Source organism: Nyctereutes procyonoides, unplaced genomic scaffold, assembly GCF_905146905.1.
Source record: "Nyctereutes procyonoides isolate TBG_1078 unplaced genomic scaffold, NYPRO_anot_genome, whole genome shotgun sequence".
Taxonomy (NCBI): domain Eukaryota; kingdom Metazoa; phylum Chordata; class Mammalia; order Carnivora; family Canidae; genus Nyctereutes; species Nyctereutes procyonoides.
The window spans coordinates 58,199,897-58,218,515 of record NW_026575142.1 but is presented as its reverse complement, the minus strand read 5'-3'; the positions used below and the strand labels follow the sequence as shown (position 1 = coordinate 58,218,515).

At 40.7% G+C, this 18,619-nt stretch overlaps 1 protein-coding gene across 1 annotated transcript in view; it reads right to left on the bottom strand.

The window, feature by feature from the left end:
• Positions 1 to 5,600: 5,600 nt before the first annotated feature.
• PPM1L (protein phosphatase, Mg2+/Mn2+ dependent 1L) overlaps positions 5,601 to 18,619 on the bottom strand; it is a 296,832-nt gene continuing 283,813 nt past the window's right edge. Inside the window, exon 4 of the mRNA XM_055308226.1 lies at positions 5,601 to 16,383. Coding sequence (XP_055164201.1) covers positions 16,037 to 16,383 — 347 coding nt within the window. The 3' untranslated portion in view covers positions 5,601 to 16,036. The remainder of the gene's footprint in view (positions 16,384 to 18,619) is intronic.

Below are 18,619 nucleotides of genomic sequence, written 5' to 3'. Positions count from 1 at the left end.
TCTATAGGTTTCTCCGCCATTTGAATCTTGCAAGACCCAGCAAGGATTACCAGGGATGCCAACCCCAGATTGGCCTCCCACTGGGCAGGCCAGATAGAGGCCAAGCGGATAAAGGGTTGACATCTGGGGTCAAAAGGTCTTGAGGGGGATCTAGTGCTTCAGGAGGTTTCTGGTTCCAGATCACAAATGTGTTATTCTTCTTATTGCTGAAGATTATTCTGTTATATGAGTAAGCAAAATAGCCATTTTGGTGGTTTCCAGTTTGGGGCTACCATGAATAAGTCTGCGACGTGGAGCCTTGTACCGTTTTTTTCTGTGTGTTACTAGTTTTTGTTTCTCTTGTGTAAACACGGAGGAACAGAATCCTGGGGTGTTGAGTAGGTGTGTGTATAACTTTATTATAAAATGCCAAATACACAAAAACAGACACATAGATCAATGGAACAGAATAGAGAATCCAGAAGTGGACCCTGAACTTTATGGTCAACTAATATTTGATAAAGGAGGAAAGACTCTCCACTGGAAGAAAGACAGTCTCTTCAATAAATGGTGCTGGGAAAATTGAACATCCACATGCAGAAGAATGAAACTAGACCACTCTCTTGCACCATACACAAAGATAAACTCAAAATGGATGAAAGATCTAAATGTGAGACAAGATTCCATCAAAATCCTAGAGGAGAACACAGGCAACACCCTTTTTGAACTTGGCCACAGCAACTTCTTGCAAGATACATCAATGAAGGCAAGAGAAACAAAAGCAAAAATGAACTATTGGGACTTCATCAAGATAAGAAGCTTCTGCACAGCAAAAGAAACAGTCAACAAACCTACAGAATAGGAGAAGATATTCGCAAATGACGTATCAGATAAAGGGCTAGTTTCCAAGATCTATAAAGAACTTATTAAACTCAACAGCAAAGAAACAAACAATCCAATCACAAAATGGGCAGAAGACATGAAGAGAAATCTCACAGAGGAAGACATAGACATGGCCAACAAGCACATGAGAAAATGCTCTGCATCACTTGCCATCAGGGAAATACAAATCAAAACCACAATGAGATACCACCTCACACCAGTGAGAATGGGGGAAATTAACAAAGCAGGAAACCACAAATGTTGGAGAGGATGCGGAGAAAAGGGAACCCTCTTACACTGTTGGTGGGAATGTGAACTGGTGCAGCCACTCTGGAAAACTGTGTGGAGGTTCCTCAAAGAGTGAAAAATAGACCTGCCCTATGACCCAGCAATTGCACTGCTGGGGATTTACCCCAAAGATGCAGTGAAATACCGGAACACCTGCACCCCGATGTTTCTAGCAGCAATGTCCACAATAGCCAAACTGTGGAAGGAGCCTCGGTGTCCATCGAGAGATGAATGGATAAAGAAGATGTGGTCTATGTATACAGTGGAATATTCCTCAGCCATTAGAAACGACAAATACCCACTATTTGCTTCGACGTGGATGGAACTGGAGGGTATTATGCTGAGTGAAGTAAGTCACTCGGAGAAGGACAAACATTATATGGTCTCATTCATTTGGGGAATATAAATAATAGTGAAAGGGAATATAAGGGAAGGGAGAAGAAATGTGTGGGAAATATCAGAAAGGGAGACAGAACATAAAGACTCCTAACTCTGGGAAACGAACTAGGGGTGGTGGAAGGGGAGGTGGGCGGGGGGTGGGGGTGACTGAGTGACGGGCACTGAGTGGGGCACTTGATGGGATGAGCACTGGGTGTTATTCTATATGTTGGCAAATTGAACACGAATAAAAAATAAATTTATCATATAAAAATAAAAAAAGAATAAAAAAAAATAAAATGCCAAATAGTTCTCAAAAGTGTATCACTGTGTATTCCTACACATTTTTTCTTTTATAGTTCATGCTTTTTGTGCCCCACCTAAGAAATCTTTACCTACACCAAGGTCAGTGAGATTTTCTCTTATATTTTCTTCTAGAAGCTTTATGAGTTTTAAGTTTCAGATTTAGGTCTATAATCCATCTCTAATTTAAATTTTTAATCAGAATGAGAAAGGGATTGAAGTTCATTTTTTCCATACAAATACCCAGTTGTCTCAGCAACATCCAAAAAGAGAGAGAGACTTGCCTCATTAAGAAGTGCTTAGTCCATTGATATTTAATGTAATTATTGATATGATTGATTTATGTATACCATCCCATTATCTACTTTCCATTTTGTACCTATGTGTCTCCTCCCTCCCCTTTTGAGTTAATTAAGCACAAATATTCCATGTAATTTCCTCAATTGCCTTCTTAGCTACTTCTCTTTTTTAAAATTATTTTTTGAATTGATTGTTTCAGAGCAGGACCTTTCAACCATTATGAATTTTAGGTTGGATCATTCTTTGTGGGGTGTGCTTTCTTTGTATTTAACTTCCCTATGGTTTGCTCATCTTCCTGGCTCCATATATCAATATTTTTCTTGCTATTTGAGAAATTCATGGCCATTGTTTCTTCAAATATTCTTCTGCCCCATTCTCACTCTTGTCTTTTTCTGACATTTGAGTAACATGTATCTTACACTGTTTTACAGTGTCCTATGAATCCCTGAGTTTCCATTACTTTTCCTTCAACTTTTTTTTTCACCTTTTCTTCAAATTGGGTAATTTGTATTAATCGAGTTCACTGACTCCTTTTGTCATCTCCAAGTTCTATGATGCCAATCTAGCGAATTTTTCATTCCAGTTACTTTCTGTTATAGAATTTTCACTTTTAATATTCCATTTCTCTGTTGAGATTCCTTACCTTTTTTTTCCATTAAGACCATAGTTGCCTTTAGTTCCTTGAATATACTTATTATGACTGCAGTACAATATGCTAAGATCAATTAAGTAGGCCTCTCAGAGGTGGTTGCTATTGACTGCTGTTTCGTCATGACTATTGGTCACATCTTCCTGTTGCTTTGTGTGTCTGGTGATTCTTGGTTTTATATTATACTAGACAATGTGAGTGATACATTATAAATATATAAATATTCTGGATTCTATTATCTTCCTCTAAAGAGTTTTAACTTTTGTGTTTTGTTCTAATAAGTAGTTCAGTTATTAGCTGATCATCTTGATCTTGTTTTGCAGGGAAGGCTTGGGGAGGGATGGATGAAGGAAGGGAGTACATGTTAGGGTTTGTTTCAGCCAGTCTATAAAAGCCTAAGGTGTTCTCAAGCCCCTCTAACTTGTTGGAACTCAACTTCCTACCTCAGCCTCCCTTGTAGATCTTGCCAGAACTTGGTTTTAGGTTCAGTTAGGTTAGATCTGATGTAAGCCTTAATCTAGATAGTAGTTTTTACTCTTAAGGCATACCCTAAGTGTCTCAGGTTGGATGTGAGGATTGTTAATAGTGGGTTTTTTTTTTTGTTTTGTTTTGTTGTTTTGTTTTTAAGATTTTTGTTTTGTTTATTTAAGAGAGTGAGCAAGCAAGAGAGCACATGTGTGTGGGGGAGGGGCAGAGGGAGAAGCAGACTCCCCACTGCGCAGGGAGCCCTGGCATGGGGATTCAGTCCCAAGGCCCTAAGATCATGACCTGAGCCAAAGGCATATGCCTAACCGACTGAGCCACCCAGGCACCCCAGGGTTGTTCACAGTGTTAAGGAGGTCTCCACTCTGCTTGGGCCAGAACTTGGTATTCCCCAGCAATGCTCAATATCCAGTATTTCTCTCCCAGTCTCAATGTAGCAGTGGCCACTTTCTGTTAAGCTTCAGTGTTTCATCCTGGGCACACTCAGTAAAATCCCTCAGCTAAGGGCTCCCAAGGGGCCCACCCTGAACTCCTGAAGTTCCCCCTTTAGCTTGCTGTGCTACAATCAGAAAACTGTCCCCTTGGGGCACCTGGGTAGCTCAGTTGGTTAAGTTTCTGCCTTCGTCTCAGGTCCTGGGGTCAAGCCTGGCCACTGGGCTCCCTGCTCAGCGGAGAGTCTGCTTCTCCCTCTCCCTCTGCCCCTCCCCCACTGCTTGTGCACTCTCTCTTTCGCTCTCTCTCTCTCAAATAAATAAAAATCTTAAAAAAAAGAAACCTGTCCCCTTACACAGCTGAGTTGATCATGGAACAATTTGTGATCCCTTCTCTAAAGGATTGCTGTCTTGCACTGTCTGTTGTCTAAAGCCTGAAAACAGTTGCTTAATATAGAGTGTCCAGTTTTAGAGTTGTTTATGATAGGTGGCCTAGTTCAATACCAGTTAATCTGTTTGAGCTGGAAGAGGAAGCCCTGTAGACTCCTTCACAGCTTTTGAGTCTTAGGTGTGAATTGTTCCCAAGCCTACCCTTAAATACTAACTGATCTTGAATTGCACAAGGCACCACTTATATTAAAATCCTTAAAGTCCTCTTTCTGCTTAAGCTACCAGAATCTTTTGTTGTTACCTCAAAAAACTATAGAGATTGCCACTACTATATTTTTAAAACAAAACAAAAGGAGGGAAAGAAAGAGAGAATATAACCCATCTCTGTAAGTGAAATTGGAGTGTTCGTGGCTTTTGATTCCTGTTTCTTTGGTCTGTGGCTGATATTGGAAAAGTCTTGAAAAAAAAAAAAAAAGGAAAAGTCTATACTTCTTATTCTACCCCAGATGACAAACATTCATCCTGAAATTTTGAATCATATCCCTCATTCTATATTAGAGATTTTCTGGGGCACCTGGGTGACTCAGTTGATTGAGCATCAGACTCTTGATTTCAGCTTGAGTCATGATCTTGGAGGTGGAGTTGAACCCTGTGTTGGGCCCTGTGTGGAGCCTGCTTGAGATTCTCTTTCCTTCTCCCCCCACCCCACCCCTCTAAAAAATATTTAAAGAAGAAAAGAAATTTTCTACTTAGAGAAAGGAATAGAAGACTAGAATTTGTGGGCGGCGTCTTCTACTCTGGCTATATTATTTTAATGAAAAGGAGAAAAATAATCCAAAGCCATATTTTTCTGCTTTATTACACACAATTCCAAATTCAGCAATCTGCAGAGTCACTTTTATTGTTCTTCATCTAGGTTCCAGGTACTATTCACACTTGAGCCTTTTGCCTTTAGAATACTTAAAAGTAGTCTCTTACGTGTGTGCACGTGTATAGATGTATAGCTCTTTCTCTGTGTCCAGACTCCACAGTGTTCATTTCTGCATCTGTGAGAAACTTTGCAGATGGTCGTTCTCTTCTGAACACTCTTCTCAGAGGTGTGTAATACCATGTTGTGAGAGTTGGCATGTATGTAGAGCTTCCCTAACCCTTATCACCTAATGCTGATTATATACTATATAAACTTGGTTGACGGGGTATAAAGCTGGGTAAAAGTTGTGTTGTGTGAACAACAAACCATTTTAGTTGCATTCGCTTTTAAAAGTTACCTTGTTTTGAACCAGAGCCAGGCTTATTCCTGTTCTAAATGAAAACACCCAAAGTTTCAACATCTCCTGTCTCTTGCTTCTGTTGTGCTTTGGTCTTGGCTCGTGAATTGTTCTTCTGTTTCCTACCTGGCATCTCAACTCCACAGCTACTCTCACTGAAAAGTACTGGGAAATGGTAAAACTCCAGAGCAGATATTAGAGTGGAAAATGAGTTGAACCAAAGGAAAAGAATAGCAGCAATCCCATGTATAAAGTCCAATAACTTTAATGTGTTTATTTTTGCTTTAATCTTGTCATCAAGGGTGAATTTTTAGCTGTTCATTTTGTATACAACAACACAGAATCAGTGATTGCATGAACACATTAGTCTCTACAAGGCTAAATCTACCCCTAGCACACATCAAAGGACCTGAATGACACGCCATGCATCTTGAGGGACTGCACCGCCATATCCTCTGAGCTCTACACCAAACTGACATTTTAACATTGTTTCAAATGTCTCTTAGAGACAAATATAGAATTGTAGGTATAAAAACCTTTGAGGAGTACCAAGAGTAATGAGGTTTTGCCAAGGTTTTGTTGTATTTATTATGGATAGTTTCCAGGGACCAACTTATCGGAAAGCCTGATTGATTTGAGCATTTTGACCTGCAACTTAATTATTAAATACAATCTGAAGATTCCTAAAAGAAACCATTATCTAATAAATTATGGATCCTAGAATCTTTTTATATACAACCTCTTATAATTTTTAAAATATCAAGAAAAAGCTGATGGAAAAACTTTCATGGTGGTAAAATTGCTTAGTAAACGCTTATATACAAAGTCACTGTTGCAAAATCCAGCAGGGGGGGGGATGAGATCAGAACTTGGGGGATACACCATTCATAAAAAAACACTACTCAATTATGTGGGGTTTTTTTCTCTTCCTCTCTCCAACTCTCCTTTCCTTCTTTCCCTCCCTGAATAATGGGGCTCCATCTCGGGTTTTAATCTTACCAAATCACAATTTGTTTTGACTTAATTTGAATTTTCTTTTATATGTTCTCATGCTTAAAAACAAAATGGCAACAAAATCCTCCCACTTCTAATCACTATGAGATATTCCCAGTCTCTTATCATTCACTTTCTATTATTCTAATTCAATATGATTCTAATGTAATTTGGTAGTAGCTACTATTACTTGGATAAAGAAGCAGTTGGCATAAACAGAAAGAGATGTTCAGGGAGAATGACCAGGCAAAGAACTTAGAGAGAAGTGGTGCCCTATGTGGTTAAAAATAAAAGTCTGGTATTTAGTTTTGCTTTGCCCTACTGAAAATAGATGTTGCAATTTTCTTCAAAATATAAAACTTAAATTCCATGCCTAGACTCTGGAATGTCTAAAGTTACTATGGATACCAACTTTATGATTTTTTAAAAAAATCTGGCATTTAGTTTTCTGTTCATATTTAAAACCAAGAAATTATTATCTTCCTGAGACATGTCAATTTTCTGTGTAATGAATTCACTAATTTATAGATTCAGGAACACTGCTGATAAACACTCACAGTTCTCGGTTCTGTTTTGGGGGTATAAGGGTGTTATGCTACATAGCTTCTTGGGAACAAAAATTAAGATGGGCCATGGAGAGATGTTCTCATTATTCCCTATTCTTTTTTCCAATAATTCTCTTTTTCCTCCAGGAAAGGATCCTGGAAGGAGGGACACCTTGGCTTCGACCATACTACTGCTGAGTCCTTGTATAGCACCTGTCCCACTTGGGTGGAGGCCTCAGTGATGGCCTCCCGCTGGGACAGCCTTACCCCTTCCCTGGTCCCCAGGGGCTCCCTGTCTCACTTTCTCACTGTATCCTTGGGAAACTTAAGTGATCTAACATGGAGTAATTATCTGATGGAATTTGCAAGATATCCCTAGTCTTTTGGGGAAAGAGTCATGCACTCTCCTATGCGTAGGAAAGAATGTCTAATTCTGCACTGTTCTCATAAACCCAAGGCTATTGGAAGAAATCATGAAAGATGCCAATTTTCACCCCATTCAGCCGATAATGAGTGTTATAATATCTATGAAGCCTCTGCTGGGCTGTAAACGCCAAGAAGGCAGAGATGATGCCTGAGTGCTCACCCCTAGATCTACTCAGACTGTCTCTGCTTGGCACATGGCAGATGCTCAGAAAAAAAAAAAAAAAAAGGAAAGGGAAGAACAAAACATACAAGCAGATATACTTACAGCAAAAATAATAACTTTTCTTTTTTTTTTAAGATTTTATTTATTCACAAGAGACACACAGAGAGAGAGACAGAGACACAGGCAGAGGGAGAAGCAGGCTCCATGCAGGGAGCCCGACACAGGACTCGATCCTGGGACTCCAGGATCACGCCCTGGGCTGTAGGCAGGCACTCAACTGCTGAGCCACCCGGGGGTCCCAATAATGACTTTTCTAATTAAATCTGATCACAAGGTAGATCAATCTGTTATAAATGCAGTGATGCTTATAGTTAAAAATAGAAATTATGTACATGAACATAGTTCACCTTGAAGTGTTTTGGAATTAACTTTACTATTTTCCAGGTTTGTCAGAATAACCATTCTCTGACCTTACTAAAATTTTTTCTTTTTGTCTTTGTTTTCTTTTTCCTGGCTCGCCACAGGAACACTGAGGCATTGCAAAATAGATTTTAACTAGACAGCCTGAATTGAAGTGCGTAAGTGCTATAAATCAAATCTATTTGCATTAGTAATTAAAGGGTAAACTGAAGACAAAGTTGGAGGTGTTAATGTTTCAATATGAACATAACAGATAAATTTTATTTCAGATAAATTAAAGAGGGCTAACACTGCTTTCTAATTTTTTTTTAAGTAATCTCTATGCTCAACATGAAGCTTGAACTCATGACCCCGAGATCAAGAGTTGCATGTTCCCCTGACTGGGCCAGCCAGGTGCCCCTGCTTTCTAAAATAGAAGGAAAAGTTAGTGGATTTTCTCCATTTTTATATTTATTACTCTATTTTCTGAATGTATACCTGAGGTAAAAAGACAATCAAAATGATCAACACGTGAAGACTGTTTGGTTGTAGTCTTAAAGCCTAAATGGTGGGGCAGTAGTCTCACTTAACATCCCATGGCTTTAGTTTTTTTCTCAAACGTCAGAATGTAGATCTATTTCTTCATTAGTACACTAAGCATTGTTCTTACATGTACTGATAAGGACAGAAATTTAAGATTTGCACAAGAGATAACATTCTGTTGGGCTAAAGATGTCTAAAACATCATTTCTCTGTGATTGGCATTTTAAAAAATTATATAAGTAAATATGATCCTTTGTATTATATGGGTTAGAAAACCCCCCAGAGCAAGAACATTGAATCTTCCTGTTGTTTTTGTAGTTTGTCTTAAATTCGTACTCTGGCTCAGTCGGTTAGGCGTCTACCTTAGGCTGGGGTCGTGACCTAGGGGTCCTGGGATGGAGCCCCATATCAAGCTCCCTGCTCAGTCGGGGGTCTGCTTTTCCCTCTCCTTCTGCCCCTCCCCCTGTTTGTGTTCTCTTTCAAATAAATAAATAAGATCTTCTAAAAAAAAGTAAATAAATTGAATACTCACTGGTATTCATGTTGGCATTTGAAAATTATGTCTACATAATTTATGTAGAAAATTATGTCTACAACTCGCTCTTGTAGCTGACTGCATTGATCTGAATTCAGTTTTATCTGGGCACTCTAAAATGAAAGGCTTATTACTCTAGCTCACTATTTAAAAAATTCTAAAAAAGGGGTATTTCCTCCTGCAAAATGCAAAAATTCTAAGGATGCAGAGTAAAACTACGTCTAAGTCTAAGATTTGCGAAGAGAACCTGGGACAATGAAGGTGGTTTAGGACAGCAATAAATAAGACCACACATTTTCATTTTCACAGGGAAAGAATGGAATAGGGGCTCTAATTTTACTAACTTTACAAATAACTCAATGTTCATTTTCTTATTTCAGTGTTGTGTCCTTAACTTCAGAAAAAAACACAAATATCAGAAAGCATGATTCATAATGTCATAAATATGCCTCCTTTTCTTAATTTAAAATATTTCCTTTTATATCACTCTTTTACTTTTGTCTTTTATATTTTCTTTAAAATGCTTTTCTTTACGTTCCAACTTGGAGCATACTGAAATTAATTTTGCCTTTTTTCAAATTAAAAAATGTTCCAAACTATTTTTCTTAGATGTGACTGTCTGTACTAACAGTCCTATAAAAGCTTTAGAATTCTGTCTTTATTAACATGTAAAAAAGGCATTAGCCAATATGCTAAGTAGGAAGCCTCCTGTTTGAATAGGTAACATGTGGGGACAAGTGCCTTCTACTGATCTGTGTGCAGGTGTTCGCAATTGCTATGACTGAAGTCTGATAATCCAAATTTTGGGAAACCTACTTTTTACATTTTTAATATCTGGTGCCCTTTGCCCTAAAGGTTTTCTTTCTTTCTTTCTTTTTTTTAAAGTTTAAGTTTACTTATTTATTTATTCATGATAGAGAGAGAGAGAGGCAGAGACACAGGCAGAGGAAGAAGCAGGCTCCATGCGGGGAGCCTGACGTGGGACTCGATCCCGGGTCTCCGGCATCACGCCCTGGGCCAAAGGCAGGCGCTAAACCACTGAGCCACCCAAGGATCCCCGCTAAAGGTTTTCTTCTCCAATTCCTTGATTATTACTTCTATCTTTGCTTCTGTGTAAACACGTTTTAAATTATGCATTGTCAGATTTATATAGAACCATGTTGAGATAATGCATGATATTCATCTTTAACGTCTGAATTTCCTCATGACAAAAGGTGAAGAGAGAGGGTGGCTGATAGTCCCTCTCCTACAGAGACAGTGAGTGAGCCAGGCACAGTGTCCTGCCCCCACCCTCCCCATCACAATCTGCCACCAGAACCTTCATAGCAATCTGCTTGTGCTCAGAGCCAAGGACTCAGGTCCTTGGAGATTTTAAGATTAATTTGGATTTGGCAAATGTCAGAGGGGATTTTGTGTTTAAATAATGCCAGATTATAGGACTTCTAGAATTAATGGAACCACATCTCTAAATATAAACTACACCTTGGCTGTTTGCTTGCTTATTGGCAGAGTTTCAAACTGTGAAAATGCCTACCTATGATGATTCGTTAAAATGAACAGCTACTATGTGCTTTCTTCAAAGTCCTTAACTGGAATTTATTAGAGTGTTTGTACAAATGATGGTGTGGTCATTACTAAACACATCAAAATTATCATAATCCACCCTTACTTAAATAGCCTGAGCTGAACAGTGGTAAAAAGAAAAAATAATAAAGCATTGAGAATTAGCAAAAAATTTACATACTACCAAACATGTTTAGAAGCACATATCTCATGGGAAGCCTTATAGTGTCAACTGTCACTTGTCCTCTGATATCTGCCACCCAGCTTAATCAATTTTACTTTGGGTTTCTTACTATTTTGGATAATGTCCACAGGGTGGATATATTCCTACACACTGGAGGTAATTCTGAGTTAATGACTTTACCCTAAACTCACTGTGCACTGTGTTTTGGACAAAATTGATTTCATCCATTATTTTGGGATTACCCAGAGCTTCCCAGCCTTGCCCAGGCTAAGAGTGATGAGTATGAAGCTATAGTCAAGCCCTACATTTTAGGCAAAAGATAACTCACCAAACTTAATCCTACACATAAAATGTGAAAGGTGGGACAACATGGAATAGGGATTTTAGAATGAATGAGCTTTGATTGATTTTTGATTATTTCACTGAATCTGGAAAGAATGATGGAGGAAAGAGTAAATTAAGTGTTAATAGTTTACATTTCCATTATTATACAATGGATAAATAATTTAAAAATCTAGTTACAATTTTAAAATGAATTATATAACTAAATGTCTTTCCCCCATTTTCTTTTTTTTTTTAATATTTTATTTATTTATTCATGAGAGACACACACACACACACTGAGGCAGAGACACAGGTCAGGGGAGAAGCAGGCTTCATGCAGGGAGCCCAATGCTGGACTCGATCCCGGGTCTCCAGGATCATGCCCTGGGCTGAAGGCACGCTAAACCGCTGAGCCACCTGGGCTGCCCCTTTCCCCCCTTTTCTATTAAATATGTATTTTAAAACTTTCACATGGTGATAAAATGTAAAAATATTTATTTTGATTCAATCTGGAAAGCAAAGATAACTTCAAAAACCCAACTGAAAGCTCTTGGAATGAATTTGAGAAATTCCTAGCTATAGGGCAAGGCTCCTGCTTATTATTCACAGACAAGAAGAGAGAAGTTTAGAGCTTCAGGTAGCATTGCTGGGCTTCTGTTATCGATGGGAGGCTGCTGAGGGTCTTATTAGGTCATACTGTTTCTTAACACTGCTTTCATTAACAAATCAGCCTCATATGGAAAGGACTAGTGTTTCAACATTGCAAATTGTGCTGCTACTACTAAGAGTCACAGTGAATGAGAAGATACTAATATTTCCATACACCAGAATTTCCCATTGTGGGCCCTATGGAACATGAGCTCCTTGGAATATTATTAGGTGTCACTCAAAAAAGTTTCTCTGGCCAAATTAATCTGGAAAACAAACAATAAACTACCTGAAATTACAGTTGTGGTGTGTCATGTCCCCCCCCGCACCCCCCTTGCCACTCACCCATAGGACATTTACATTAAAACCTTCTATGTGCTTATATGCACTAACTTTTAAGATATTTTCCCAAACTCACTTAACCATGGAACCCTATAGTTAGAAGATCATCTTTGAAACTTGTGTTCTTGGAACACACTTTGGGGAACAGCAGATTCTTTTACTTCTGCAGTGTTCCACTAAGTAACCCAGAAGTCTAGATACCAATGATTTAATCTAGAGGCAATTAAGTAGGACCCAGCGTGGTATCTAACAGTTAAGTTATTTCTGCAAAGCTGGTTCAGGAATGTTGGTGTGACCAGCTAAGGCAATTTTAGGAGAATATTAAGGGAAGATCAGTCTAATGTTGATGGGTCAAAGGAGAAAATATAATTTCTGAATCATTGAAGAATAAAACTTCATCCAGAGCATGTATTCTTATATTTTCAAATGTACAGTGAAATGTTGCCCTTTCTAACCCTTCTCCCTTGACGAGGTTCTGAGATTAGGTATGGCATAACTCAGGGGGAAAAGATCTGGAAAATCAAGATATACCTGGTAAAGGAAAAAGTGATCACTCCCTTGTGTATCCTTCATGTATTGCTGGATATCCCAGTGATCCAATCAAATAATGTAATCAATATCCCAGAATTACTTCACATAGGATTGAAATGATGCCATCATTCTCATGCAATCCTGTTTGCACAGAATGTATGTGGGTTCAAATCATTACAGTTGTATGAAATAAGCCCTGTTTTAAATGACCTAGATTGCATACGCTCCTTCACTCCATAAAACACTCTCTGTTATGCTCTTATTACATAGACAAGAGGCCAATACCTTCTGTCTAAGGAAAGGAATAGAATGTAGCCACTGATTACAAGTAATGTGTACACATGCGCACAGTCAAGTTATATTAGAATAGTGACTTCATTGTTCAGTGCCTTGGGCAAATTGGTCACATAAAATGAATGCAGGTCTTGGGAACTGCTTTGGAGTTTTTAATGTAAGTATTTATTCCTTTGATTAGAGAACTGCAGATACAATGAATTTTTAAAAAATTTTCCCTATCTTGTCCTACCCCCCACCCCCAATCCCAACCCATTGTTAAGAGTACAAATGACCAGTGGGGCAGCAGCAGAGCAGTGCATTAATGAGGATCTGGGCTTGGCATCTTGCTGGGGGTTCGCAAGCATGTGGACGGTCATTCATTCCCAAGTTCATTTCTAAAAGACTGTAAAACCATCCTAAAATTTGGCACCGTGGGGCTATTGGCAATGTGAACTCAGGCTGGGGAGTCTGGGCAGCCTCATGTGACAATTTCAAAGCTTTGGCAGTGCTGTTTAGGGAAGCTTCACATGCAAACTTCTCAAATCAATTTCCCTAAAGGCTAGATTCAGCTTCCCTCTTCCCTAGAAAATGAGCCACAGGGCACCCCCGGGGTGATGCCTGCAGATCCCTAATAGCTGGATGAGGGTCAGAGAGAGCTCCAGGACAGAGGAAGGAAGCAAAGTTCTCTGATTATAGCCATAACTCTTAATCAAACTGCTACCATTTTGCCTAAAATGTCTATCTTTTACAAAATCTACAAGCCAATGTGGGAGGGAAAAAGGCAGAAAGGCAGTAGGAAAGACATATACTACATGGTTAAATTCAGAAATGAATTAATTGTACAAAGCAAATTTTAGAAGACACCCGGTGAACCTCAGCTGGAGGGGGAAGTGAGCACTCCTGCCCTCGGCATCACTGAGGAAGACCTCTTAAAGGGTAAACAAACACTGATTTCCTGTAGCTTTGCTTTTTCATCTTCACCAAAACATGTCTATTTTCATTTTAGATTTTATCAATGATCATGGAATTTAAAAATCTCTTTCCCTTGTCATTATGAGTTTTAGAGCTAAGTTAAAAAAGGAAAATGGACTGCATAGCATAAAATGCTAAAACTGCTTATTCCTTAACTTCACTTAGATGGTGGGCTTTGGTAACTCTCCAGAGTCAGAATGTCCTAGGTCTCCAAGCTCAGGCCACCTGGTTTGACCATCCTATTGCTGAACACAACCAGCATGTCTCCTACATTCCTCTCGTGACCCCTGCCCCAAATACATACATCCAAATGTTCACTGCCTCTCAATAGGCAAATATTTCAATCTAAAGTGGTGACAGATATTTTGCACTAGAACACTCTATAGTTAAAAAAAAAAACACAAACAACGTTCTAATTCTAATGTTGGAAATGCTATTGTTACAGTTTACAAAAGTGAGCAAATCTCTTGGGAAACCATTATTAATTCTCATTGCAGTCAAGGAAAGGTAAGCGCTTGGAGGAATTGAGACAGGTTGCGGTCCTTGGGAGCCACAAGGGAATCGTTTCATCCTCCCAAGTTCTCCCCTGGAACCTGCTTTGGGAGAGCTCCACCGTTGAAGAAGGGCAGGGGAGGGAGGGGACTGAGGGCTGGACGTGTGTGGCCAGTGCACTAGACCTTTGAGAAGTTCTAACTACGAGTGCCCACTTGAGAAGCACAAAACCAGGTGGACACCTTGACATTTTAGACACAGAGGGGTAGGGACACAACAAAAATCTTGTTTGGTTGTTGGAGCCACCTCAGGCAAACAAGATGACCCAGAACTCTCTATCAATTAATTTATAAAATACTGAGATTGGAAACATGACTTTGGTGATAGGAAATGAAGAGCAGCAGGCTTGGCACTGGGATAAAATAACCCTGAGCCAATTAACAATACAGGTCAGAGCATGAATTCCCAGCTAGCGTGGTTGCCGCAGAATGCAGGACGGTGTGGGGCAGTTTGTGTTTGCCTGGGGCAACCTACCTGGTGTGGACAGTGAGCTGCAAGCAGACATTACAGGCTGCTGCCTTCCCACTGTCAAGGAGAAACACATACCAGCATCTTACCACCAAATGTCAAACTGCGCTGGGAACAGTGTACTCGGCTTCAGGGAACACACACACACTCAGTTCTAGGCTGCTGCTTCTCGAAACACCTCTGGAGAGACACCTGAAAGCTACTAGGACAGGAGAGAAACAAAAAAACCCCACACAAAAATGGCCACTGGAGCTCAGTTCAGGGTGGTGACCTTCCCCAGCTTTGTCTCCTAATGCAAATGGCAGATTGCCCAAAGGGCACCTTGACTTATTTGGCTTCTATTTTCCTCTCTCTACCCTTAAAGATGGAAGAAATTATGGTATTGTGATTTACCCTATTTGCTTCCCCTAATAGGTTTCTTAGTAAGACAAAAAAAAAAAAATTGTGGTGTCTGGTGGTGAAGTTTCACAGCTGCCTATTACATAAGGTCAGGTATAAGCAGAAGGTTAAGGTCATGCACGACTAGGATAAATGCACGAAGACTGGTCAGGTGGTACAGGGAGTCTATTAAACTAATAAAGGAAGCCAAGGCAAAAGGTTATGTCTGCTGTGCAGGCGGCTCTCATCCTCCCCACTTCCTTCCCTCAGTCTCCAAAAGCAGCCATGGAATATTAAACCATCTCAAATCTGTGTCTGGGCTGCTGCTGAGCAGAAAAGCTGGGTTCAGGAGGCCAGAGCAGTCTCAGGATAGCTCTGCCCTCAGCAGCGGGCCTCGACCCATCAGCCGAGACTCATGGGGGACGCTGCAGCCGTCTCCTGCAGCCCTGGAGGCCCGCTCTGCGCACTGCTCCAAAGAGAGGACAAAGTCTGATGTTGGAGAGAATCCTGTAAGAGATCTTGCAAAGACTCTCAAATGGGAGAATATATGGCACATGTGCCGTTCACCTCATACATGTGAATCTACAGCTATATATTTATATATTTTGAACATCAGATGAAAGAATTGGGAAAACACAAAGAAACCATTTTTCCAGCCTCTCAGCTATGCTGGCCAAGAGCACCCTCTGTCCATTCCTGCATAGAGACCTATGTCCACCAGCGAGGGGGAATCCCACATTTAGGTGGCTCATCCTAACTGTAACTCCCACACCTTTGACTACATTAAAAGAGACCAGTGTGTTGAAAGTCCTTTAGTCTAAGGCAGCCGAGACCCCGAAGGGTTCACTGCTCTTCTGTTTTGCTGCTATTCCTGAACTTCACCACCATGACTGTTATATTGTCAGGGCAGCCTCTGTAAAATGACTGTAAAACTATGCTCTTTGCCCCAAAGTGAGGTTCATCCAAGCGCTCCTTGATGAATCGAACAGCTTCTTCATTGCTGAAAGCATCCCAGAGGCCATCTGATGCCAAGATCATGAACTCGGGCTGGAGCTTGTCCAGGTCAAAGGTGAGGATATCTGGGTCTGGGATGACCACGTTGAGATTCTTCAGCGGATAATCCCCCAGGGACCGAGACATGGCCAGGATTCCCTGGACCCTCCAGGAGCCATTGAAACTGATAAAACCACCTGCAAAGAAAGATGGAGCCCATTAGCTGGAGCGGCCGATCTCTCTCTCTCTCTCTCTCTCTCTCACACACACACACACACACACACACTCACACGGTAGAGTCTGGGTGCGCATACAAAAGGCCCATCCATCGTATGTGCCCCCTCACCTCCCCTGGGCACTGCCAGGAAGGAGTAGCATTCACCTCACATGGCTTGAGGTTTCACACTCTACCAGTAGATCCTCATGTCCTCATCCTTGGCATCTTAAAGGCTCTGAGGAATATATCAGTAAAAATAACTGAGGGTAGGAAGATCCATATAGGTGAGGGCATCGGTTTTAATAACACCTTGGTGGCTCATTGATTGACAGTAGGAAGCCCTAGGGTAAGGATTCAAGGACAATGGCAAAAGAGTGCTGACAGGCACGAGGATGGGAACCAGAGACCACCACTGCGCTATTCATTTAGCTCGAGGCCGCCCTTGGGTGCATCTTGATTGCAAAACAGATCCCCAAGTAGGTTCGGGATTAAAGAAAGGTGTATTTTTTAGCACAGTGGTTAAAGGCTTGGGCTTTTGGGTCAGGCTGCTTAGATTTGATACTTGGCTCTGTCACTTGTAGCCATGTGTAGCTTCAGATGAGTGGTTCTAGCTTCTAGGTTTCCCTGGCTACAAAATGAGGGCTATCACAGTACCTATTCCACTGGTGAGAAATAAAGGAATTACTCCATATAAATCACTTAGCATATAGTGCCTGAATATCACATGGACTCGATATTCTCTATTATTTTTTCTTTAAGGGAGCTAGAACTTTGCTCATTCACATATTATTTGTCAGATATTTATTAAATGTATACTCCATGCAAGGCAATTTGTAGGCTACGGGGTTATACAAGATCCAGACCTCTCTCTAAAGAAGTAGATAGTTTGGCAGAAAGGAAAAGCTACACATATTAACAACTGTAAGCACCAAGCAGTCTTCTTTCAGGAAGAAACTAGTACCTGTTAAATGCTGTAGTCAGATGGAGGAGGAGCAATATATCTGGTTGTGATGATCACGGAGGAATGAGCAATAAAGCTGGGCTTTGAGCAATGGGTAGGACTTCTATGGGCAGGGATATATGAGAACATTCCAGGAAGTATGGTCTAGTAGGCAAGAGCATGGGCTCCGGGGTCAGTGTCCTGGGTCTTGATTCTCGTCTCACCACTCACTAGCTGTGTGTTCTGGGGCACACATGCCTCTTTAAGGCTCTGCTTCCTTGGCTGTCAAATGAGGGTAACATTATCAACCTCATAGGGTAAGTAAAGATAAGCATATGGAAAGAACTAGGCTTGGCTCCCAGCAGAGAGCAAAAAATAAATGGCAGCTGATACCATTACTGTTGTTGGCAACAACAAAAGGAGTGAAGACAGAGGGACCAACAAGTATTTGGCCCAGGCTGCTTGCAGTGTATTGTTATGCTAAGCAGGACAAGGAAAAAATGTCCTGAAAAGAAGGCTGAGGTCAGAGAAAATACACATAAAAGTAATAAAACCAATCACTGTCCCTTAAGCCTTGCTATAAAATACAGCCTTGACATAGCAGGTTAGATTAACCTCCTTGGAGACAGTGTCCAAATTGGCTTCTATAAAGCATTCCTGTAGGGTGGGGGTGCAGCTGTGGGGTACGGCAGGGATGAGGAGGGAGGATCGAATGGGAACACCATTTCAGAAGGGCACGCTGGATGCTAAGATGACATTTCCAGGTATCGTATACACATCCTTCCTTGCCTGTGCTTCCACAAGAGTAGGCTAATTGTATTTTAAGTCCAGGGTCACAGCAGACTCATGGGGAAATTGTGTCTTTGTAAGGAAGGAAGCCAGACTATTTGCCTGCAGCTCATCAAAGCTTGCTAGATGCTCCTAAAACATCGTTTGTTCCATCCCACCAACAAAAACCCTGACTAAAGCTTTCATTAAAAATTATTCTGCATCTCAAGCAGTTACTGAAGCAGGAGGTTGTAATAAAATTCAACACTTTCTGACTCAACAGTACAGTTCCCTACTGTGAAAACTCAGATGTTGATTAGGTTCTGGGCAGAGGCTGACCCACAGAGGCCAAGAGTCAGCTGCAATTACCCTGGGCAGCAGGGGCCCATTCTGGTTAGAGACCCAGGGTACAGGAGCTCCCCTTGGACAGCTGGTGGGCCTGCCGCCTGGCATGTCATGCAGAGCCTACATGCTGCACTTGCCAGTGTGGAGAGGAAGGGATTCCTCC